The sequence below is a fragment of the Monodon monoceros genome, unplaced genomic scaffold, assembly GCF_005190385.1.
Source record: "Monodon monoceros isolate NGI ecotype Baffin Bay Population unplaced genomic scaffold, NGI_Narwhal_1 Super_Scaffold_3, whole genome shotgun sequence".
NCBI classification, from domain to species: Eukaryota; Metazoa; Chordata; class Mammalia; order Artiodactyla; family Monodontidae; genus Monodon; species Monodon monoceros.
This window is the reverse complement of record NW_021703780.1, coordinates 42,315,439-42,341,120: the sequence shown is the minus strand read 5'-3', so window position 1 is coordinate 42,341,120 and position 25,682 is coordinate 42,315,439. Positions and strand designations below refer to the sequence as shown.

The 25,682-nt window shown below is 34.5% G+C and overlaps 1 protein-coding gene across 1 annotated transcript in view; it reads right to left on the bottom strand.

Moving 5' to 3' along the window:
* Window positions 1-25,682, bottom strand: part of HCRTR2 (hypocretin receptor 2) — a 121,658-nt gene that overhangs the window by 5,903 nt on the left and 90,073 nt on the right. The window contains exons 3-5 of the mRNA XM_029243457.1: window positions 19,684-19,927; window positions 12,322-12,437; window positions 2,869-3,089 (exon numbers count right to left, since the gene is read on the bottom strand). Of these exons, the coding sequence (XP_029099290.1) occupies window positions 2,869-3,089; window positions 12,322-12,437; window positions 19,684-19,927 (581 nt within the window). The remainder of the gene's footprint in view (window positions 1-2,868; window positions 3,090-12,321; window positions 12,438-19,683; window positions 19,928-25,682) is intronic.

The window sequence follows — 25,682 nt, the reverse complement described above, 5'->3', positions numbered from 1 at the left end:
GCTGCCCTGCAGGACAGACCACTTGTAGGTTTAGGGCACACAGTGGGGCTAGAATAACTTCAGTACCTGAAGGGCACCTCCAAGGCACAATTAGTAAATCAAAAGCCAAATCAGGTCAGAGAAGGTCACTCCTGTAAACAACAGCAATAAGAATACAAAGGTTGAATATATATCTATCTACCTTCTTTCATTTTGTTTCTAAACACAATGGAGCAGCTTTTGTTACTATTTCATTTTGCGTGCATTTATTTATTTATTTATTTAACACTGGAGTATAGTTGATTAACAATATTGTGTTAGTTTCAGGTGTACAACAAAGTAATTCAGTTATATATATACTGAATACTATGCTTTTCTCAAGTTCTTTTCCTGTTTAGGTTATTACAGAATATTGAGCAGAGTTCCCTGTGCTATACAGTAGGTCCTTGTTGCTTATCTACTTTAAGCATAGCAGTGTGTACAAAAGCACTTCTAAATTGCAGTCTGTAAGCACTACTTCCTACTTTCATTTGTGCATTGATCAATATTACATTTCTTCAACTCCAATCTTCCAGCCTTGCTGAAATTTGGCTTCTGGGATTTCTTTATATGCAGAGAAGAGCTATTTTTCAATAGGCAAAATTCTGGTAATTTCTTAAAGTTCATGAGTTTTAATTTTTTTTATTTTAAACTCTGAAAAATATGTTATTATTTATCTCCTTAAAGGTCATTTTTAAGATTTGTTCCATACTCCAGAATACCCATTTATCAAATTCTATTCACTAGACAACAGCAGGCAACTTGCAACTACCCAATAAATGTATAGGCTGAAGATTATAATGCATTTCCTGCCAGAGTGTCCATCACTGATTGTGGAATTTGTGCCCGCGATAGAAATATGTTGCCAGAATAAAGTGGTGTTCTATGGAGTACTACAGTTTTACAAAAATATAATATATAGTAAGACAACATGGATAAATAGAATTAATATGTTATGACCCTCTACTACAATGTATCTTTGAAATCCGAGACAAACCAGACCTGCTTTAAAGAAATTGGTTTTGACTAGTCAGACAAAACACTAAGTTTCAAAGAAAAGAATTTAGGACTTTATTTGTAAGAGAAAGAAAACACGAGCATAAAATGCAAGGGCAAACAGAGATAAGTATTTGAAGAAAATATGTGTGATAAAGAGAAAAATAATTTTCAAGGTTATTTTGAAATTTTCATTTTGTGACAAAGAGCAGAAGTCTCAAAAATGGAAACTATTTTAAATTTAACGTGGACTTTCTCCTTAGAAAGCCATTTATTTTCCTTGGAAGGGAGGTCTGTAAGTCAGAAGAATAGAGAAATATTATGGAGAAGTAGGTATTTGGAACCAGCTAAAGGGAAGGTACAAGTGCTGAGATACAGGAAATCCAAATGAGTCATCCAGAGAGCAGTAAATCCAATCTTCATTGAGTTTAGATTGACTAAAATAAAAGTACAAAAAAAAAAAAAAAAAAAGGAGAGAACCTATCCAGTATCCTGGCATGTTTACAAGGTTCTTAAGAGCAAAAATCATCATCTAGCATCAGACTAGAATACATTTGTATGGGATTTCTGTGGGCAAGAAAAATAAGAAAGGAATTATGAAAAAATATGGAGGGCAAAGTTGCTTTCGTTTCCCTGTGAGCCAGTATACATCTGAAGGACCCAAGCTGCTACATATCTTATACCTTTAAGGCTGTGTCTGTACTAAACAACATTGCTGAACAGAAACTCATTTTCTCTTTCTTTTCCATTGAAAAAGTCATTAAGAATAGATATACATATAAGTGAATCACTTTGCTATACAGCAGAAATGAATACAACATTGTAAATCAACACTACTTCAATAAAAATTTATTTTAAAGAAGTAAAAAAAAACAAAGAAAGAAAAAGTCATTAAACAATCAAAAACAAGGCCCAAAAGAGAATGACAAATCTTTGCAGCTGGTTATACCACCTTTAGACTGTGTGATTCCAGCCAAAGCTGCCTCTCTTCAGAGTCCCCAGCCATGAGGAATAGGATATTGACTCTGGATCCAGGAAAAATGAGAGAAGAAATCCTAGTTTTATTTCGAAGCCTCTGATAAACAGAATTAGTATTACCTTGGGACCAGTCTCTGTGCAACTATTACAATAATTCCCAATAAAGATGGTTGGCCAGAAGGTTCCTGGGTACCACTGCCCCTGCATTGGTTGATCATGTTGGTTGTTTGAACTTAATAGTGTCTCTGCAGCATTACAAATAACATACCTTCTCTCACTGAAAACTTTTGTACTGATTTTTATTAATATTCACGCTAAACTTGATTCAATGATGTCAGGAAATGAATTTTCTTTCTTTCTATTTAAACATTCAAAACACAGTATGTGCTATGATTCCATTTGTTTGTGTGTGTGCTCACAAATGCACTTTTTAAGTGTAATTAGAATGCTAACAAAATTCTTATCTCTTTTTATCCTTCAGATAAAGTTCTGTCACCGTTTCCTATGTCTTTGAGAACAAAGTTTGGAAAACCCATTTGTTCTGATCAAAAAAGAGCTCCGAGCTGTAAATGAGTTTTTTGCATTAGAATTTCTTCTGCATCTAAGGCTTAGCAATTAGCTTGAAGAGGTCAGAGGAACATCTGTTTTATGTCTGCCATTCAATAGAGAATTTGCATGGATAAGAGCATTTAAAATCCCAGCGCTCTAAAAAACTGTGTTCCCTACCTGCTGGTAACAACAACACATTGAGTTATCTGGCCTGGCAAGCTATCTAGGCAGATGGTTTCCATTTTTCTCTGGTTTAAAAAAAGTCTTTAATTAAGAACCAAGAAAAATGGCTGATCTCTTCATTTTCAAATAATAAGTGAAATTTACCTCTTTAGCACATTGAGGATGCTAATTGGTAGATAGCAAATTGCAAACACCAAAAGCACAACCATCAGCATCCGGGCTGTTTTCCGTCTGGCTCGGATCTGCTTTATTTCAGCGGCCACAGCGCTAATCCTGGATTTGGTCTGCTGTCCCGGCCCCCGAGGCTGTGAAAGAGGCTGCAGGGCCTTCCATTTTCTCTGAACTACAGATGATGTTCCAGGAATCTGAAAGGAGCGGATACCCTTTATTGTTATCTGACTTAGGAAAGTTCCACTTTGGAGGAGTAATTGGAAGACACAGTAAGGAGAATATCCCAGGCACCCGTGGCCTAGGAGGTTTGCGAGTCTCTTTCCTCAGACCGTTTGCTGAGTGGAGTGTGTTCTTGAGTAATACAGCCGAGTGCCAAATAGGAGTCTGGGTGGAAAAAAAAAGTTGCAACATCACCATTTTGTTGAGGTCTAAAGAGAGCTGCAAATGGAAACGATATCTCTTTATAAAAAGAGAAGTTGTCCACTCAAAGGAATAATATTCAACACTAAAAAGAAATGAGCTATCAAGCCATGAAAAAATAGGAAGGAAACTTAAATGCATATTACTAAGTGAAAGAAGCCAATCTGAGAAGGCTACCTATTATAAGATTCCAACTATATGCTATCCTGGAAAAGATAAAACAATGGAGACAGAAGAATGATCAGTGGTTGCCAGGGGTAATGGGGGGAGGGATGAATAGGCATAGCACAGAGGATTTTTAGGGCAGGGAAAATACTACTCTTCATGATACCATAATGATGGATACCTGTCATTACACATTATACAATGTATTTGAATACACCATCCAAACCCATAGAAGGTACAACATCAAGAGTGAACCATAAAGTAAACTGTGAACTTCCGGTGACTATGATGAATCAATGTAGGTTCATCAGTTTTAACAAATGTATCAGTCTGGTAGGGGATGCTGGTAATGGGGAGGCTGTTCATGAATGGAGGTTGGAGAGAGATGGGAAATCTCTGTACCTTCCACTTGATTTTTCTGTGAACTTATAACTAACCTAAAAAAAATATGAAACCAAAAAACTCTTCTTAATTTAAAAGGGAGAGAACTGAAAACTGGGGAAGAAGAGCTCTTACTAGGAATTCTGATTCAGCTCAGATACCTAGAGTTGAAACAGAAGGCAAACCTAACAGATAATTGCAAAAGTAACCTGCATAGTTTTTCATGCATCAATACTGCCACCTGCTGCCAGACGGAGAGATAGGACTTAACTACCTATTGCTTTTTATTAGGTTTTCTGATTCTCAGGTTTGGTTAAGGCAGACCTTTGAATAAAAGGAATAAAAATAAAATAAAATATTCTCTGTTGCTTATCATTTGTTGTTACAAAATTGCTTGAAGGCAATTTTGTGGACCGACCCTTTAAAATGCACATAAAAACCTTGAATATCCCTTGTGGTCTTCCATGAACGTTTCAAATAGCTGCAATTTGTAACAACAGTTACACAACTTGTACTTTTCCACTTCTTTTCAAAGTTATTTGATAATAGCAGGGAGTCCCTCCAAGAATAATATTGTCTTAATTATAAGCTCATGAAGATTGATAGGGTTTAGTGAGCAAAACAATAAAATTCAGCATGTGTAATTTTTTAAGAGTAAAATGTGCCAACAAGCACACCATAAGCACATCCTAGTTCTATTAAGATTATTCAGCTGTTGCTTTTATCTCTGTGCTGCAAGCCAGAACAGACCAATGGGTCTCTCACAGTGGATGTTGGATGGATTCTGTTGCTTTATCCATAACAAGATCCAAGTCTGTTAGATAATCTTTAATTTGAGAACAGAATTTTACTTTGATTTCCACACAGATGAATTAATGATAATTAATTAATTATGGTGCTCCTTTTGAATATAACTATTCTTTCTCAAAAAGAAGCAAATGAAGTTAAGGAAAACCTGCCCTTAAATTGAAAAACACCTGATAAACGATTTCTCTTCGGATTCTGTATGTCCTGCCATGTAGGCTGACCTTTTCACATCGTGGTGGCCTCACTCAATCTTCTTATCCGTTGATTGAGACTCCTTCCTCTTCTATGAGTCTTTTTTATAGATAGTCATTTTTAAAAATAATTGAGGAGAAGCTGCAAAGGATGTTGGAAATTTCCAGAAAAACTGTAACATGAGTACCCCTATTAATGTCTGCTAAATGGCCTTGAACTGTTTCCTAAATGATCTCTAAGAGATCATTTAAACTTAAGCAATCTGTTATTCAATGCTCCCCTGAGGAAAAAAATCAATATCCTGCATCTGATGACTTCTGCAACCATCAGAAAGAGTTCCCATAAAGAGAAACTGCCACAGGGAGCATAACTATTGTTCCTGCAATCATAAAAAATAAAAAAGCAGAAATGATGTCCCCTCTTAGATGATGATCTAAATAGAAGATGGTTAATCCTGCACTCATTGTGAAGAGACATACAATAATCCCCATCAATAATTTGTGTATGTCTAGAGAAAGTCAGCATAGTATCAGTAGAAATCACTAATTTTAACTGAGCACCAGGAATGATGCACAATCTGGAGTAATCATTAACGCATTCTTAAAAATAGGTTATTGTAAATCCCATTCTACAGATGGTCAAGCAGACATTGAGAAGTATTAAATAAAATATCCAAGTCGATATCTTTAATAAGTGACAAGCCAGAATTTGCACTCAGGTCTGTCTGATTGCAAAGTTCATTTTTTCCCATTGTGATGCGCCATTTCCATTTATAAACTTCACAATCTGATATGGAAGTTAGCAAATTTTTTAACACATGCCTAGTTACATAAAAGCAATAATAGTCATACAAAAGGGCTTTTGAGAGATCCAAGCTATGGGACTGTCCATGTGAGAAGGTCTTTTCCTTATCATCTCAGCGGGCGTTCAAAAATCCCTGACTGTGGAAAGCACACACACACACACACACACACACACACACACCACACACATACACACACAACACACACTATACAAACACAACACACACACAACACACACATACACAAACACACACACCCTTACACTCAGACACACAATGCACAGCACACACAGCACACACACACACACACACACACACACACACACTGCTTTTATTCCAATATCATAAATAAACTTTAAAATCACCTTTGAGGTGAAAATACATCCTGGAAGAGGTATTATCACAGTTATGAATTTGAACTATCAGGTAGATGATGTACCTTGAAACCTGCCCTGTCTGAAGAAGTCTGTGTGGCCAAGATAAGCAAATGTGCTGCAAACATTAAAAAGGGGATGAGAGAATATTATGAACAGCCAGTAAATTTGCAAACTCAATGAACTTAAATGAAATGGATAAACACCATGAAAAAAAAGATAACCAAAACTGACAGTGTCTTTACAAACCCTGTTACAAAAAACAAAACAGAACAAAACAAAAAAACTTAGGCCCAGATAGGTTCATTGATGTAGTATTCAATCAAACCATAAAGAATACATAATATCTATCTTATTTAGACTCTTTCTGAAATTCAAAGAAAAGATAATATTACAATGAATTTTAATGAAGTCAGTAACCCTGATAAAGACATGAGAACAAAAGAAAACCACTGACCAAATATCTCACATGAATAGAGATGAAAATTCCCCAAAATATATATATCAAACCAAATCCAACAATAAATAAAAGGATAATAAATTTTGCTCAAAAAAGCAGATTTATTCCAGCAATGCAGTAATGGTTTAACATTTAAAAACATCAATCAAGGTAATTTATCATATTAACAGAAAAAACTACGATCATGTCAATAGAGAAAGGAAAAGCATTTGAAAACTTTAACACCCTTGCATGTAAACTAGTAATAGAGAGAATCTTTCTCAACCTGATAAAAGGCATCCATGAAAAGTCTTTAGGGTATGATCCTACTTAACATGAAAGATGTACACTTTCTTCTAAGATTGGTAACAAGCCAACAAAGATTTCTCTCAACACTTCTACTCAACATTGTACTGGAGATCCTAACCAGTACAAGAAGAAAAGAAAAATAAATAAAAGGCATATAGATTGCTTCTATTGAGAAGACATTATTGCTTATGAAGAAAGTCTTAAGGAATCTACAAAAATGCCACTAGAACTAAACATATGAATTTAGCAATATGTAGGACCCTAAATCAATAAACAAAATCAACTGTATTTCTATATATTAGCAATAAATGATTCTAAATTTAAATTGAAACTAACACATTTCAATAGCAAAACATGTATTCTAAGAATACATTTTAAAAAATGTGGACAAATTATGTGTACTTAAATTATGAAAATTGCTAAGAGCTATTAAAGAAGACCTAAATAAATGGAGAGATATACCATGTTCATGGATTATAAGATTTAATATTGTTAATATGTCAATTTCCCCAAATTGATCTATAGATTTAATGCAATAAATCCCATTCAAAATAATAGCAATCTTTTAACTTTATCACTCCCTGACAACTTTTTTCCCAAGTTGGCACTTCTCTTTTAGAATTTAGATGCACATGCTAAGTTCTTATGATCAGGATCATAACTATTTTGTCTCATAGCAAGAGAATTTACATTTTTATTATTTCAATCACTTAAAATGCTTCAAGGCTTGCTTTATAGACTATTATAAGATGTAACCTGAAGACTATTCCATGTGCATTTGAGATGAATGTGTATTCTGCTACTTTTGAAGAGGTACCGCATAGATATATTAGGTCTAGTTGGTTGATAGTTTTCTTCAAGTCTTCTATGTCATTGTTAATGTTCTGCCTAGTTTTTCTATCCATGACTGAAAGATGAGTGTTGAAGTTTTCAATTATTAATATTGAATTGTCTGTTTCTCCACCTAATTCTTCTAGTTGTTGCTTCCTGTACTGTGGGCTTCAGTTGTTAACTGCATATAGGTTTAGAATTTTTATATCTTCTTGATGGAATGATTTATCATTTGAAATATACCTCTTTACCCATAGTAACACTTTTTATTAACGTTTCTTTTGTCTGATATTAGTAGAGCTACTTCAGCTTTCCTTTGGTTACTGTTTGCATAGTACCTCTTTTTCGTTATTTTACATTTAATCTATTTGTGTCTTTGAATATGAGGTGTGTTTTTTGTAGACATCATACAGTTGAATCAGGTTTTTGCTTGTTTGATTGTTGTTTGTTTTATCTATTCTGCCAACCTCTAGAGTGTTTCATTCATTTACATTTAATGCAACTATTGAGAAGGTGTAATTTACATGTCTCCCTTTGCTGTTTGTTTATATATGTGTGTGTGTGTATATATATATATATATATATATATATATATAGTTTCTATTTTGTTCCTCTATTCCTCCATTGCTACTTTATTTTGTGCTAAACAGATATTTTCTAGTATAGCATTTTATTTCTGTTGTTGTTTTTTTCGCTACATTTTTTTTTGAGTTATTTTTTTAGTGGTTGCCCTGAGGATTATAATTAACAACTTAATCTGTTTAGATTAATGCCAACTTAATTTCAATAGTATACAAAATCTTTGCTTCAATATAGCTTCATTCCCTCCTCCTTTCTTTGAATTACATCTTTATACATTATAAGATGAAGATTCACAGTTTTATAATTATTGCTTTACAATGTTATCTCAAGTCAAATAGGAGAAGAAAAGAATTTCAAACAAAAATATATTTATACTCTCTTCTGTATTTACCTACATAGTTACTTTTATCTCTCTGTGTGAACTTGTGTTACTGCCATTTGATTCTGCCTCTGCAATTACAATTTGCTGTTTATTTTCTCATACTAAACTGACTTGTTATCATCTAATGTTAATTATTTTAAGTTCTTTTTGAAGAATGTTGAAGAATAAAGGGCAGTAGATGAGAATATGATAAAAATTGGAACAAGGAAGTTCTTTCAAAGTTTTAGTCTTTGGAAAATTGAAATTTAGTTCCAGACTCAAGTATCAATACAGTTCATCCCCAGCTCCTCACACAGTCCCAGACACATAGTAGGTGGTCAATAAATATTTGTGGAATGAATTAATGTGAGTTCATATAATGAGTAAGATTGAAGTGTTGAATTATTTGAGAGTTAGAACTGAAAAAATTCTGTCAGGTACACAAGAGTTAAGATTTAGTGAGCCTTAAAAAGAGGAGTTCTAGAGAAGATCCTGTAGAATTTCCAGACTGAATGAGTTCTCCGAGACACATTGTCAAACAAAGAGAATATTTAAGTCTTTGATTAGAGCAAAACATTGGATAATTCTTTTCATTGTAACCAAGCAGGCCCTATGGGGCCTTTTAGGGACAGGCCTTTCCCCCATATCCTGAGTTGTTTTACAGATGTGAAAAACCCCCACCAAATGGAAGAAGTTAACTACTTGATAATCATGAGCACATAGCCCCAGGCCTCCTGGAGTCTATGGATAAGGACTGGAATGTTAAGGTTTGTGACACCACCCTGTTACCTCACCATCAGCCAATCAGAGAATTGTACATGAGCTGATCACATACATTGCGATATCCCTCCCTTACCTGGCTTTTAAAAATGTTTTGCTTCAGGGAGATCAGGGGCTTTGTAGGCCATGAGCCACCCGTCTCCTTCCATGGCCTTGCCATAAACTTTCTCTGCTCCAAACTCCAAAGTTTCAGTTTGTTTCACCTCACTGTGCATGAGGCTAATGAACTTGCACTAACATAGGTTTAAAATTCTTGAGAAAGTCAGACAAGGACAGACATTTTGCTCATTAATAATCTTACACTTAGATATTTCAAAGATTCCCTGCATCTCCGTAATTTTAAGCAAATAAGACAGGCCCTCTGTTTGATGGCTCACTTGATGTAGACTATGGCATACATAATGCCTTGGAACTCTGTTTAGAGACATTAACAGTTTGAATTTGATAGTTGCTCAAGCAGAATTCTACATAATCATCATTTGGGGTTAATTTACTTTATTGTGGCTGCTAAAGTGAACTCAGATGAACTTGCTGTTTTCTATTGCAATCTGTTTGTAAATGTTTTTAGTTTCACAGCCCAAGCATTTTACTGCAAATCTTCTGGATCATGTGGCTTGTACTAACCAGGACAATTCATCAAAAGAATGTGGATTATTTCTAAACCTGCAATACAATTTTGAGCTTACTTTAGAATTTGAGAAATGGAGCACTGTAAGCTTAAATAATGAAGAAGTAAACTGGTTGAGATTTGGTAGTTATCTAATTATTTAACAAACATTTTTTGAATACTTTTTTGTGCAAAGTAACCTGTTAAGTGTTGGGAAGATGATGATGAACAAGACAGATTTATGTACACACAAGAAATTTTAAGGTTATGTCATTCTGTAAATAAATGAATAAGCAAATATAAGCATTTCTTATGTTTAATGCACACTACCCAGTAAAAATATGGAAGTAGGAAATGCACTTAACACTGAATATTCTTAGTCAAAATATCAATCTAAACTATCTTTATGCCTACATGCTCATCAAAGTTTTATCTTCTTCAAGAATTTTTCAAATTCTAAGTTTTCTACGAACTTTGTTCTGAGTAACTGAGCAATGGATTCGTCTCTTTCCTCTTCTATCTAAACTTTCCCAGCACTTCCTCTTATTCTTCCACTAAATTTTTTCTTATAAAGTATTTATCAAGTAACTGATATGTGCTATGCATGTACTAGGTGAAGGGCTACAAGATCAAGGCTAGTGTGTACTGTCTCCATCTTAGTAGATTAGAGCAGACAGACAAATAAAAAGTCATTTTCATGTTATTAAAAGTACTATGAAAGAGATCTATCTAAGAAAGTAGTCACAAACATCAATTCAACACATGCTTATTATTTTAGAAATATAAGCAGAATGAGGTGAAAGGCTAAATAACAGCATATACTATTGATATTTTATTTAATGAGCACTTTCCATGCTTGAGGCACTTGAATTAATTCATCTAATAAGTGTGAGGTAGATGCTATGCACCCCTGCTTGGCACAGAAATTTAAGTAATTGACAAAACTCCCACATCTGTTAAATGGCAGGGTTAGAATTTAAACTCATGCAGTCAGGACCTTGAGTCTGTGTTTTTGACTTCTGTATTATATCAGTTCTGGTCATTCACTCCCACTGGCCAGGTGGAGATTGTTAAGGAAACTATCCCTACGATGTGGAAAATCACCACTCATGGTTTACAGCGATACACATTTGTCATTTTAGTTACAAAGACTGGGGAACAGAATGCATTTATAAGGTCAGAAAAGAAGTGACTTCTTTACAAAAATAGAGGAAAGGAAAACATTTGGAATTATGAGACATACGGGGTTGAAAAACACAACCGTTGCTCATATACAAGAAGTAAAAGATGATCTTGAAAATCGCTTTGAATAACAAGGGTTGAAGAAGATCCAGATTAAGACTCATCCTCAGACAAAAACCAAATAAAACGTTTATGAAATCCTTTAAATGAGTAAAGTGGCCCAGTAAATTCTTTCAGTTGGATAAAATATGTCAGAACAAACAGACTAAGTGTGTGGCTTTCCACAAGCCTGATAAGCTCAAAATACTGGCAATAAATTTAGGAAAAAAGAGATACATTTCTGAGAAATGTGGCATTTTAAGATACAAGTACAAGAAGCTGAGTTATATTCTTTGTCTGTACCTTTACATGTTTGTCGATTTCCTTAGAGTCATCATGATTCAGCTTAAATGTCTCCTGGTCTGAATTAGATCCACCTTCACTAAGCTTTTCTCTGATTCCCTTTGCTTATATTTTTTAAGGTGATTTTTGCCCTGGAACTGTTTCCTTCCTCTAGACTATGAATTCACCAATGACACAGACTAGAACACTTAGCTTTCTATCAGACATGCATGCAAAAGTAATATAAATATTTGATGAATGAATAACTGAGTGAATGAATACATTCACTGAGTTAATAAATGAGTGAATGAATACATAGCAAAATTATCTAACATTTCAGTACAAATTAGCATAAACAATTTTTAAAATTCTCAATTCTGCCTGACTCTTCTACTGTTCTGAAAAAAAAAATTAGATCTTTGAAGTTGGAGATTTAACCCTATAATAAAAATGTATTACATACATCTCATCAAAAATGTATTACATACATCTTTACTTACAGTCTCAGGAAACTTTAAAGGAATTTTTATTTGTTATTTCTCATAAAAAGTAAAACTTACAATATTATTCCTAGACAAAAATCAAGTCGATTAATCACAGAGGTTTAAAATTTAGTCATTAAGGCAGTTCATAAATAACATTCCTTAAATATCACCCTAAAAAATGCCTAGACATATGTTCATGACTAAGGCCTCATTATTTTAGAACACACAATCCTTTGCTAAGCATATTATATTGGTTCAATTCACTCTTAAATTTTGTTTTTAAGGACACCCTAAGGAAAACATAAGAAAGTTATTTGAAATTACTTACCTGTCGGCACCAGAGTTTACGAAATATTTGCAGATAGGCCAACACCATAAGACACAGTGGTGCCATGTAGGTCACCAGAAAGAAACAGATGTGATACATCTTGGGGTAAATTTCACCTGGAATGAAAGTTAAAATAATAAAACATTATAATTCATAGACTTTTTAAAAGTACATCTGTCAATGTTTTGCCTTCAAAATTACCTTCTATATGATTTTACTGTTATGTTATATACACAAAAGGGAAAAATGATTTATAATATTAACTACTTACATTTAAGTACTAAATGCAAAATCTTAATGTCATGTAATCTACTCAGAGAGGAAGAACAATTAGCCATTTCTTAATTTGTGTTACTACAGTCTTTCCAGTCAAGTGTTCATTTATCAAAAAGCCTTTTTTCTCTTAATTACATCTGTTTAATCAATAAAAATTAATTTGGATTGTCCTATACTTGGATTTGCAAGGAAGGACATTACTCAATCAAAACTTAATTGCTAATGCTTTTGTTAAAATGGAAAAAGACAGTAAACTAAGTTGATTCCTCTTCATTTCTCTCTTGAGAGATGAGAAAATATTCCCAGTTGTATCTCCAAATATGAATTCGGAAAGTTTTTGGAAAAATAAAACAGCAAACATTTGATAATGATTATTTTTATTGACCTACTAGGACATATACAAAATTCCTCTTTAAGTAAGTTGTGCATGTGTGTTAATGCATGTACTTTTAATAAAAATGAGATTTTTAGGGTTCTTTAAAGTTAGATTTCAAACCAATATGGGTATTTTCTTTTTTTGATATCCATCTTACTTATCAGGGATAAGCACATATCGGATTGTAGTGATTGCTTATTTGTCATTAATTCTATGTGCACAGGTAATACATATCACAGATTAGGACATTTATAAGGAGTCAATCAATTGGCACTGTGGCTTAATATTAATTTTTAATTTTTCTAAAATATATCCATTACTGACTTTTAAAACACTTTAAGGGATATTTCCCTTTAACTAGTATTTGAATATATCACACTGATCAAGCTACTTTTACTTAAATGTAAAACAAGAAACAATATATCCTAAATGGATACCATAGACATTAAATGCCAATAATTTGATACAATTCTAACTAAATGCTAATAAAACAAAGGTTTTTTTTTTAAATTCTAAAAATTACATAACTTATTTTGACTTTGATATTGGCAATGGGATTTGTTCTACACTATTATGGAAGGATAATGCTATCACTTTCATGGATTTTATTATTTTCGTTACTTCAGAAAATATGTAGAAGCATGAAGACTCGGTTATGTGGTCAAACGTGGTAAGAGCAATTTATACTGAGGATTAACCAATAATAATTATGATGATGACCATAATGACTGATAACAATTATTGAACATTCATTGAATTCTTACTGAATATATTTTCAACATATCAACATATCCTCATATCAATATGTGATACGTATTACCTGTGCACATAGAATTAATGATAAATAAGCAATCACTACAATCCGATATGTGCTTATCCCTGATAAGTAAGATGGATATCAAAAAAAGAAAATACCCATATTGGTTTGATATCTAAGTTTAAAGAACCCTAAAAATCTCATTTTTATTAAAAGTACATGCATTAACACACATGCACAACTTACTTAGAGAGGAATTTTGTATATGTTCTAGTAAGTCAACATATCCTCCACAGTATTGATTTCATAGTCTTGTCTTCTAGAGTTTAATATTCTTCTTATTTTTACTCCTAAAACTGTCTTCTTTCTCAGACAGATGTTTTTCTCCACTACAATCTTTAGAGCACACAGCAGGGTGTGTGTGCTACCAGGAGGTCTAAAAGACCAATTTGATGTGTCATTTTTAGCTTCTCTGGGGCCCAGGTGGCTCACATCTAGCTCATCAGCTTCAGTTTCTAACTTCCTTTCAAGTTTATCCTGCAAAACAAGCCAGTTACATAAAAAGTGATAGAATCTGAGCAGCCTGACTGGAGGAATAACAAACAGCCTTTCCCTTTGAAGTGCCACAGCATTCAAAGTGCCATGCAGCATTTGCAGAGCCAATTTCAAAGGAGCTGGAGAGTGACCTCGGCACTTCCCAGGCACCTGAGTGGCTTTGAACTTCTATTTGTTTTGAAGAAAATGTCGTATAAGCTTCCCACAAAAAAAATATACCTTTAAAGCTTACATACCTGTGAATCCCTGATGTCTGCATCAGACAATTAAATTGAGTGAGTGGAGAAAGGTAGATTTGGTAGGTCATTTATTTTTAAACTGCAGAGATGGATACCATCGCTGTGATAACAGTCTGGAGTTTTAGACGGGAAAGAAAGCTCATTCTGCAACCAGTATATTTATAAATAGTTAGAAAAATATGTAATTGGCTGGTAAATGCATATTATGATAATGAACACCAACATAGAGAAAAATTGATCAAGCAAAATTACACTTGCAGGCTAAGATAGATTGTTTTAATAAAGAGATTATTATAGATAATTGGGGAAACATGATCGTCTTAGATTCCTCATTTCATGCTTAGAGTCTAAGCTAATCGAAAACCCAGAAATGCCATTGAAAGTTTAAATTATATGTGTTGAAACTATCTTTGAAGTTTCTCTACACTTGATAAGCAATATTTTTAATATATTTTAAAACATATGTCTAGACAGTAGCTACATGAAATTTGTTCACTTAAGCATTCCCTAAATTAGAAAACAGCATTTTAAAGATTGACAACCGTTAAAATTTCGTGTCTCTACTCAATGGATGAATAGGCATAATCTGCATACATTCTTGTATGTATATCAAACCAACAAATAAGGAGCAAATATGGATCCTTCTTTAGTCTTTGAAATCAGAGATTAAAGAAAAATGTCAGGTATTAGATAGATAAAGCTTAACTTCTCTTAGGTGAGTTAAGGTCCATTGTTGAGTGAACATGTTAATATAATTAACTAAAAATGACAAACATTTTCTCCTTCATGTTACACCTCTCAAGGATTCAATGGAAAATTAAATTAAATATAATTTTCCAAATATTCAATTTGGAGAGTCTTTTCCAAGTTCATGTATCCATAAAAGTTTATCTGAATCTGTAATATAATTTATTATCTTCTCCCTAATAAGTGTTTTCAATAAATGTTCCTATTAATAAACAGACATATGTATATACTTTCCAAATCTCATAATAGGCCAGATACCATAATTAGCTTGAATATAAGGAAGGACTCCACTATTATTATTATTTTTCAGACCACCAAAGAATAATTTGGCAGTACAATCCAAGAGGAGGGAGATTATAAATCCCTGTCATCCAAAACAATGTTTGACAAACAGTACATGCTCATTAAAAGTTGGATGAATTACTAGTAAAACATATCTTGGATTGAGTGGGAAAAGACAGTTAATTTCTTCCAATAGGATCTATCCTGTGAAACTATGCATTTACAAACCAAGCAATCAAGAAAGTATGGTTATAATTCTGGAAGAATTTTAAACTTTCAGAAGTGTGAATGGATGTGATTGATGCAAACAGTGAGCATACACAAAAACATAATTTAAACATCATTAAAATAAATATTAACACATTTTATTTGTTTTTGAGTGTCAAGTGTGTCTGCCAAGAACTGAACAGTTTGTGGTCTTTTTTTGAACAAGCCATAGGCAATGATCAACATAATGAGTTGCAGAAGTAATGCATCCATAAAATATTACATATTTGTGGTCTTATTTCCAGTAAGACGGAGTTCTCAGTTATTTTGCACCATGAGTGAGACAGCATTTGCAAGACTTTCCCAAAAGTTATTTGATAGATATGAATCAAGTGACCACATAGTTTACTGACTCTTTCCACATTGTAATATTGGTTGTAGGACCATAATGATATCTCTGTTTACTTTTATAACCAAATCATTGATTTAAATTAGGATAAAGATAAGAAATCAGTTTATGAGTTAATAGCAAATAAAAGATATTTCACAACAAATTTTTTAAAAATGGGACTAAATGGACTTTCAAAATGTTTGAACTTTAGAGAGCTAACCCGGTAAAATATAATTTTCTATGGTGATTTTAAGTTGTGACTATCACATACATGTCCTAACTTTAAAATTTTAAGTTAAACCTAGATTTATAAATAGCTTATATTAACAAAGCTTATGCTAATGTAAAAATCATTAAAATAAACTAAATGTCTAATGAGCAGAATAATAAGAACCTGCTTTTAATTTTTCATATTCTTCTTAAGAACATGAAGTTATTGATAATTTCATTTAATATACGAAAAACTAATTTCACAGATTTTATTGCTTGATTTTGTGGATGATCAACTCAATTCAGTATCACTTAGCTTTTAAAATCATTTTAAGTAATTTTACGCTAATATAAAATCACTTTCAAATAGCTTTCCTAAATGACTTCTGAAGACTGAGCTTAGATTTTTAGGTATTTGACAATAATTTCTTTTTTTTAAGGAAAATATCCCTTCTATAGTTAAGTAATAAAATGTGAGAGGTTGGGATGCCTTTTATATATTTATATCTGTTGCTCAAAGTTAATTAGAAAATGATGCAGCTATTTACTTAATCATGATGACTAACAGGATTCCCTAGTTCTGCAATCCTTTTGCTCATGGGAGTTAATGCAACTTGATCATTCAGGGCAGCACTAAAAAAAGGACAAGTTTATAAAATCAGTCCACAGACTTGTAAATGAAATTAATTACCCAAATACTTTAGAGAAAATGCTACTGACACATATTGAATAATAGGTGGGAATTTTAATCTAATTACCATCTCTGTAAACTTAAAGAATCCCAGCTTGTGAGTTGGAAGCTTCTGAGAGCAGCTCTTTTGCACCTTTCCTGTTTGCCCATTTCTGTTCCCCTCTAACCTTAAAAGAATCTAATTATAGGAATGAGATCACTAGGCAATTGAAACTAACTCCTGACTTATGCTCTCCTGAACACACACGGTGCCTTGTCTAAACTGTGGATTATTTACCTAGATTAAAAGAAGTAAGAATGAAGAATTAAATAGTTAAAGAATGACTAGCTCTCTACCCCCAACAGCCCCCTTAGCAATCCTGCAGGCAGCCCACATGGGCAAGATGAAGAAGAGAGAGTCAGCAAGCCTACACTCAATGGAGAATGATGCAGAATCCAAACTCCTGCCTAGATGATTCACTGAGATTCTTCCCCCTTTTTTCCCTTCAAAAACTGTCAGGGCTGAGCAGAATCTTTGGAGGTGGTCTCAGGACATGAGTTCACCTTCTCCCCAGATTGCCAGCTTTTCTGATTAACACACCTTTCCTTTCTACTGACACTTGCCTCTCGAGTATTGACTTTTGAGTGACGAGCAGCCAAACCCGGGTTTGGTAATACTTATATTTAAATGTGTTTCATAATATTGAGCAAATAATTTAATTTATGGTTCAGTTTCATCATGATTAACTAAAGCATTCTGATCAAGAGATCTTTAGGCTCTTTTCCAAATATAACTCATTGCATAGGAATTAGATAATAATAAGAGATATGTCATATTTGGCTCCCAGCCTACCTTTTCCCAAACACAGTTCTTTAGACTGCATTCCAGAAGCTACAAGTTTGGACTCTCTTCCTTTCTTCTTCAAGGAATGGTGCCCATTGTGTGAGTTTTCCTGCTTCCTAGGACACCCTTTTCCCTCTTCCTTGTCTGGAAAAGCCCTGCTCATTTTTTTTTTTTTGGTAGATTATCATCATTTAATTGGCCAAATTATTAAATTGTACATTGAAAGAGAACCACACTCATGCTAGTGAATCTCCACATTTTTAAAGTCTTTCTTAAACTGAAAATAAGTGAGATACTTAAACATTAAGGCATAGTCAAATCAAAAGGCAAAACAAGTTCATTCTGAGAGAACAGAGTTCAAACCCTGAGCAAATGAACTGCCCCTTGAGCTTCCTCCCTGCTCATCTTTAATGCTTTGCTGAAATGTTAGCAGGTCCTTATAAACTTTTGTTCACATGGCCAGGACTGAGTCTGTCCTCTCACTTGTGCTCCTAGCACTTTGTATATAAGTATATTAAAATACTAATCACACTATAAACCTTTATTTATTTGCATTTCAGCCTCATTATATACAACGGGTTCCCTTGGGCAGAGTCTATTTCTCTTCAGGTTGGCACAATTTCTGGCATATCCTAAGTACTCAAGATGTTGTTTGAACATTAAGTAAATGGGACCGAAGACACTTAAGAAATATTTCTATCATTCTGGAACTTTCTACTCATTTTGGTTTTGTCTTCATTGTTAATGGGGAAACTTGGGAAAAACTGAAGAAGATACAGAAAGAAATACAGCAAAGGAATTGCAATTGAAAGGAAGGATAAATCTCAATTTTTAAAAGGAGTATTTAATATTTACAGTAATAGATAAAGCAAATTTTGAAATTTTAATTATTATAGGTCTTTGGATAACATATGGAATAATCTCAGTGTCTTTTGAGTTTTATCTTGCTGCAGTGAAAACATATGCCTAATTTTTCAGTTCCTGATTTTCCTCTTTTCAGTGTTCCAATAAAAGAATCAAGGTAGGAATTAACATGAATTCAGAGATTCATATGCTTGAAAATACCAGGTCCATGAACAATCCTTGGCGTGCACTGCATCTGTTGATACATCTTTCCAGTAAACAAATGCTTTCCTAATGTTTACAGTTTAAATATGAGCCATTGTAATATACTTACCCAGAAGAGAACAGATTGTTTCCTTTAAATTCCGTGTGATAATTTTGTAACTAGTGTTGAAATGCAGGATTATTTTATTTTCTTTCATTCTTTGCTGTGTCCAGATTTGTGCCACCACTAGGCATTGATAAAGGTGTTTCCACTATTACAGGAAAACCTCAAAGACTGTTGCTGAGAGTTTTGAACCAAAGGAGCATAAGGCCTCCTAACTTGATTGTTTAAATTTAACCACTGAACATATCAGATGGGAAACCAAAAAAGATTCATAATTTCATAATTAGTGTAATTCTTAAGTCAGAAAATAATTATGCCAGTGATAAAATGTATCAGTTTACTATATTATGAATAGAGAAAACGTGCGTAGCTAATCTGACTCAGAGAACAGCATAGGTCCACGGGCAAGACATCCATGTTCCCAGGCCAGACATGGTTTTAAAATGAAAAATCCAGTTGTATTTGAAGCCCATTAGGGAACCTGACACCTGAGACAATACTATGTTCTACCATGTTATAAAATAAACGATATTAACATATGCCAATAAAATACACGAGGCCAGCTTTACAAGGGCTATGCAAATTAGATTTTCAATTTGCAGCTGTCATATAAATGCAAGGGCCACAATGGACTTACCGCCCCAGTGCTCATCACAGACTGTAAAGAGAGTGGTTTTATTGGCTAAGCCAGGGAGCATGGTGCTGCACTCCATGACGATGGCCTGAGGGATCATTATGATGCAGGACACGATCCAGATGATGACGATGCTGTTCCGGGCCCGCTTGGCTGTGCTCTTAAACATCAAAGGGTGACAAATCGCATACCACCGATCCAAGGCAATGCAGCTCAGTGTGAGGACAGACACAGATACTGACACAGTCTAGAGAGGAAAAGAAGGTAGTACAAGGGAAGCACCGGGTGTTACATGGACCACTCTCAGTACTTTTACCCTATCAGAAACATAGGCACACAGATAACCAGATTCAAAGTTGTCAAAAAACATTTCACGCAAGTGCTTTCTATTAAAAAAAGAAAAAACTCTGCCAAAAAATAATATTAGAAATGTATTAGGGAAAAGAATACCTTTTTTCCGTTAAACATAAAAATGTACTATACAAGCCTTGCAATCTTTTTTTATGCTAAATGTTTTAATCTATAATATGGCATTCTTTAAATAATGACAATCATGATTTTGTCTTGAAATTTTTCTATTGATAGGGGAAATCTTATCTTGGAATGAAAAAATAGTAAAATATATATGTTTAGTCTGAAATGGAAAATTCTCTGTCACTTATAGAGAATAATACAATGACATGTATTTCTTTTAAATTATCATACAAGAATCTGGTTGAAATTGCATTTAATTAGTACTTTTGAATTATAGGTATGTCATTTCCTATTTTTAAATAATCAAGGTTATTTGTACATTAGTTCATTTCCAACATGTTACACCCAAAGAAAGGCATGAGTCACGATAAAAAATAATTCTCTATATGAATCTCCTTACCAGAGTTTGCTCATTGCTGGAATAAGCAACCTGCCTCTAAAATTCAAATAGGTTCACCCAATCCAGATTTCTATGTAATAGCACCACAAACAATGCTTTAACTTGGAACTTTAAGAAGATAGTAAAGAAACATGTCAAGCATGCTTATCCCCACATGATCAGTTTATGTAATTATATTTAGTGTATTCTATACTGGATGATTGGACCATTGGTTCTGACAAAATCAATTATCTCAAAACTCTCTCTTTAAAAACAAGCCTCTTGCTCTTTTCTGAAATATCTTTTACAGATTTCTATTTATTTTCTTCTCAACATTTATAGTAAAATTATTTTGTTTAATTCATTAATTTACTGTTTGTCTTCTCTATTGGAACAAAGACCAATGGCAGGAGGGACTGTTGTGTTCACAAAACAGTACCTGATGCAGTGCTTGACGTGCTTAATAAATATTTTTTTGAATTAAGGAATAGTCATAAGCCTCAATCTAAGGTAATATACATGGCACAGTCATCTTTCTATATTTTTCTGTCCTAGTTTTACTGATCCCATAAAATGTGAATGAGCAGGTCTCTCTGCTTCTTACATCAGGACCTTCCTTGTCGATGCACTGACTGTAGGTACAGATGAGTGAGAGGGATCTAAGGGCTGGTCCAGCCCAGCAGGAAAGGCTCTGGATTAAGCATTAGGACCACATATCCATTCTCATCTCCTCCCAGCTAGCTGCACAATATGGGTCCCCTACTTAAAAGCTGTAGGTAAAATGTGGATGGGTTATTGTTTGTTCATTTGTTTTTCTATTAAATGAGTAAAATGATAGGATGAGATGCTTGCTAACTCTGATTCTTTTGATTCTCTTTGGAAAAGGCAGCAGAGTGTGGTTGGAGTCAATTCCACTACCAGGTTTCCTGGGTATGTACCCCACTGCACTTGCCAAATGCATGATCTTGGGTAAGTCACTTAACCTCTCTATGCCTCAGTTTTCTCATCTGTGTGAGAATGCCTGATAATCGTAGCTGTTCATGGAATTGTAGGAACTGTCAGTTGAGATGTGAAACACCTAGTCCAGGGCTGGTATATAAATGCTGTGTAAGTGTTTGTTATTCCTTATTATGATTATGACATGATGATGGTCATTATACTATTAGTATTCTCTTCTATTCCTGAGCTTGGAGTTCTAGCTTTTAATAGGAACAGACTGCTTTTCGGTGAAGTGCAGTCATAGAAATTACAAATAAAGGTGTAAACTATGCTAAATTCTTGGAGGATAATTTCATTTTAGGTGTAATCCTAAAGGGATGAACTCTACCAGAGAAGGCTTGGTTGATGGCACCTGGCAATTCCTTGGTGCTGCCTCAGAGAGCATTCACACCTCTTTCTCAATTGTCCTCTTCTCCTCCAACTTCCATTTCTTCCCTGAGAACGTGTCAAGCACCCAGGGTCCTTCCATACCCTTGCCAACCTGGGAAAAAGACAGTGGTCGTCTAGCTCTGCACAGTTGCCCTTTCATAGTTGCTGAGCCAGGGCTATATTTATGCTCTCTAGCAATTAGAAATGTAAAATGCTCATCAAGACCTAGTGTTTTATTTTTCATGAATTCTAATCAACATGGGTGAATGGGATAGAAGTAGTGTGGTTCAAATTCTGAAGTCATTTCTATTAGTTCCCTCTACTGTTAGATAGTAATAATCAATTCAAAACAGTGCACTTGAGAGATGGCTGTCCAGTGCCAACAGTAAGCCAAGGTGCAACGCCTTCTCATGAGAGAACATGCTGGTTCAGTTAATCTAGCAGTAGAATCCATTGCATGGACCATTGACCATCAGTGATTTAATAGTTACTGTTTGAGTACTACATCTGCTGGTATATAATATACTCTAGTATACATTAGCATCCAATTTACATGATTTTCTTGAAGGGGATATATAATTGCACCTTATCATAAGTGATTATAAATGAGAGTTTTGTTGTTGCTTTTCACTTGTAGGAGTGCACTTAAAGGTGCCTTTTTCATTGAGATTTTGATATTAGCTCAAGTCAACTTGATAATAAATCATTTGAGAAACGAATGTAGCGTGAATCATGAACATTGTGAGTGAAGTGAGATGATGTGAACTTTCTTCTGCTGTCGGTGCTTTATCTTGCACCCATCCTATGAGTACCCTGTGTTCAGGGCAACATGGGAAGCTTTCTTTGGTAGAGGACTCAGTTTCACGCTAGCATATAAATGTGATAAAAGGGACTCAGAGATCCATGACAAGTAGAAATGGAAATTTTGCCAAATCACAAGTTTGGATGACAGGCACTAATGGATTGGAAGGTGGAGAAGTGTGACTGAGAGTGGGGGAGCCTGTCCCATCACCCAACACCCAAAACTCAGTTGGCTTTGGTTCTACTCTTCCTGGCATTTCCTGTGCAGAACCTCTTCTGCAGTTACAAAAAAATGTCATTCTGAAAAAGCAGTCAACTGCTCCTGTATGTGTGAGAAGAAAAGTGAAATATTTTATATTTTTCTAGAAATTCATGATAGTTATTCAGCAAATAGCCCAATAAATGTTACTGGTAGTGGACCTATGGAGTGATTAAAGATATAAAAGGGACATTTTAATTATTTAGCTAAGTTTTATTATATTTGTAAGATTTTTAAGATTGATGAGAGTTTGCTGAAGTCTTACAGCATACCACTCATAAATCTAAAGGTTGCATTGAATTGTATTTAGAAGAAAAAGAACATATAAATAATAGGAAATTAATAAATGTCCAAAGAATCTTAAATGCAACCAAATAACCTTAAAATTTCGCTGGGTGTTTTGTATATGTTTTTAAATACTCAGTAGGACATAAGCATCATATGAGGGACCATTGGTTTCAGAACGTCACCATTAAGGGAAAAAAAACTACTCAGATGATTGGCTTATTGCACATTGGCCCTATTCCTTCTACTTGGGAAAATTTTATGGAAAATGGACAATAAATATTGAGAGAATTTGGAGTTGTGAGTTATACCAGTGCCTCAATATTTTTGTGCATTTACAACTTTCCATCAAGAAGTAATGTTGAATGAGGTAATGAATGGGTCAGATCTTGTGGTTATCAATAGTTTTGTCCTTGATCTATGGCAAAGAGGATCAACTGTTGATCCTCTGTTGTTTAGTCAAGTTGACTAAACTGGACACTTTATAGAGAAGCAGATAGAAGCTAGCAAGAGATGAAGATGTTCTTTCAACTGTAAGACTTGTTAAGTTGTGCTGCTGGAAAGAATACTGTCATAATGAACATTAGGAGAGACCAACGCCCTGCCTCATTCATGGTTGAACATTGCTTTCAATCTGTCCTTGCAACCACATAAGAGAATCTGGAATACCTAGTCTATAAGAAGGTATTGCTGTGCATTAGAGCAGGGCTGCACCTATTACAGGGTGATGCATCCCTCTCCATCACCCCAATCTCCATCAGGGAAACTTCTGGTTTGCAGAGAGAACAACTCAGCCAACAAAAGATTCTGGGCAACTTAAGCCATCTTAAAACTTAAGAAGATCCCCCAAATTTCCCCCTGGGTGGTTACTGGAACCAAGAGAAATTAAAAAAACTTTCTGGAAGCACCACAGAAATGGTGACATATTAGAATTCTCTGCTATTTATGATTTTCCCAGTGTCTCCACGTAATCATAAGACCCACTGCTTAGTGATTTTTTTCTATGGTGATACTTTTCTCTCTTGCTCAATGTACTCTTTCTCTCAAAAAATTTTGCTATAGTTTATTTTTGTAACCCACTCATGATTTTCAGATGACTGACAAAACTAGCCTTGCAGTTAAACTTAATGCTTGCAATGAGGCTTATAACTTTCATGGCATTTCCACTTAGTAGTCTATCAGTAAAGTCTGACCTAAAAATGTATTATTTCTTTTTATAATGAGTCATTGAAGAACTATTGAGGTAAAGGTCTCTTTGTAACATTTCAGATCCAAAAGCCTAATTTATATAATTTCTAATAATGAGCAATTTGTGGTCTCTCTCATCTTTTGTTTTTCCCAAGACTTCAGTTTTGGAGTACTTTTAAGACCACAGCAAAACTGAGGAGAAGGTACAAAGATTTCCCTATACCCCCTGTTCCCACATAGCCTCCCGCATGATCAACATCCCCCACCATAGTGGTACATTTGATATAATTGGTGAACTTACATTGGCACACCATAATCAGTACACTCTTGATGTTGTACATTTGGACAAATGTATAAGGACATGTATCCAACATTATAATATCCTACGTTATACTGCCTTAAAAATCCTCTGTGCTCTGCCTGTTCATCCCTTCCAACTCCTGACAACCACTCATATTTTTTACTATCTCCATAGTTTTGTCTTTTTTCCTAATGCCATATTATTGGAATTAGGCAGTACATAGCCTTCTCAGATTGGCTTCTTTCACTTAGTAATAAGTATTTAATGTTCCTCCATGTCTTTTTTTTTTTTGCGGTATGTGGGCCTCTCACTGTTGTGGCCTCTCCTGTTGCGGAGCACAGGCTCCAGACGAGCAGGCTCAATGGCCATGGCTCATGGGCCCAGTCGCTCCCCGGCATGTGGGATCTTCCTGGACCGGGGCACGAACCCATGTCCCTTGCATCAGCAGGCAGACTCTCAACCACTGCGCCACCAGGGAAGCCCCCTCCATGTCTTTTTATTGCTTGATAACTCATTTCTTTTAATCACTGAATAATATTCTATTACCGGGTTGTACCCCAGTTTATTTACCCATTCATCTACTGAAGGACATCTTGGTTACTTCCAAGTTTTAGTAATGATAGATAAAGCTGCTGTAAACATTTGCATGCAAGTTGTTGTGTGGATGTAAATTTTCAGGAATGCAATTGCTGGATCATATGTTGGGACTATGTTTAAATTTGTAAAAAAATAATCAGTCTTCCAAAGTGGCTGTAACATTTTGCAGCATTCCTACTAGCAATGAATGAGCATTCCTGTTGCTCCACATCCTTGCCAGCTTTTGGTATTATCAGTGTTCCATAGTTTGGCCATTCTAATAGGTGTGCAGTGATATCTCATTATTTTAATTTGCATTTCGCTTATGACATGTGATGAGGGACATCTTTTCCTATGTTTCTTTGCTACTT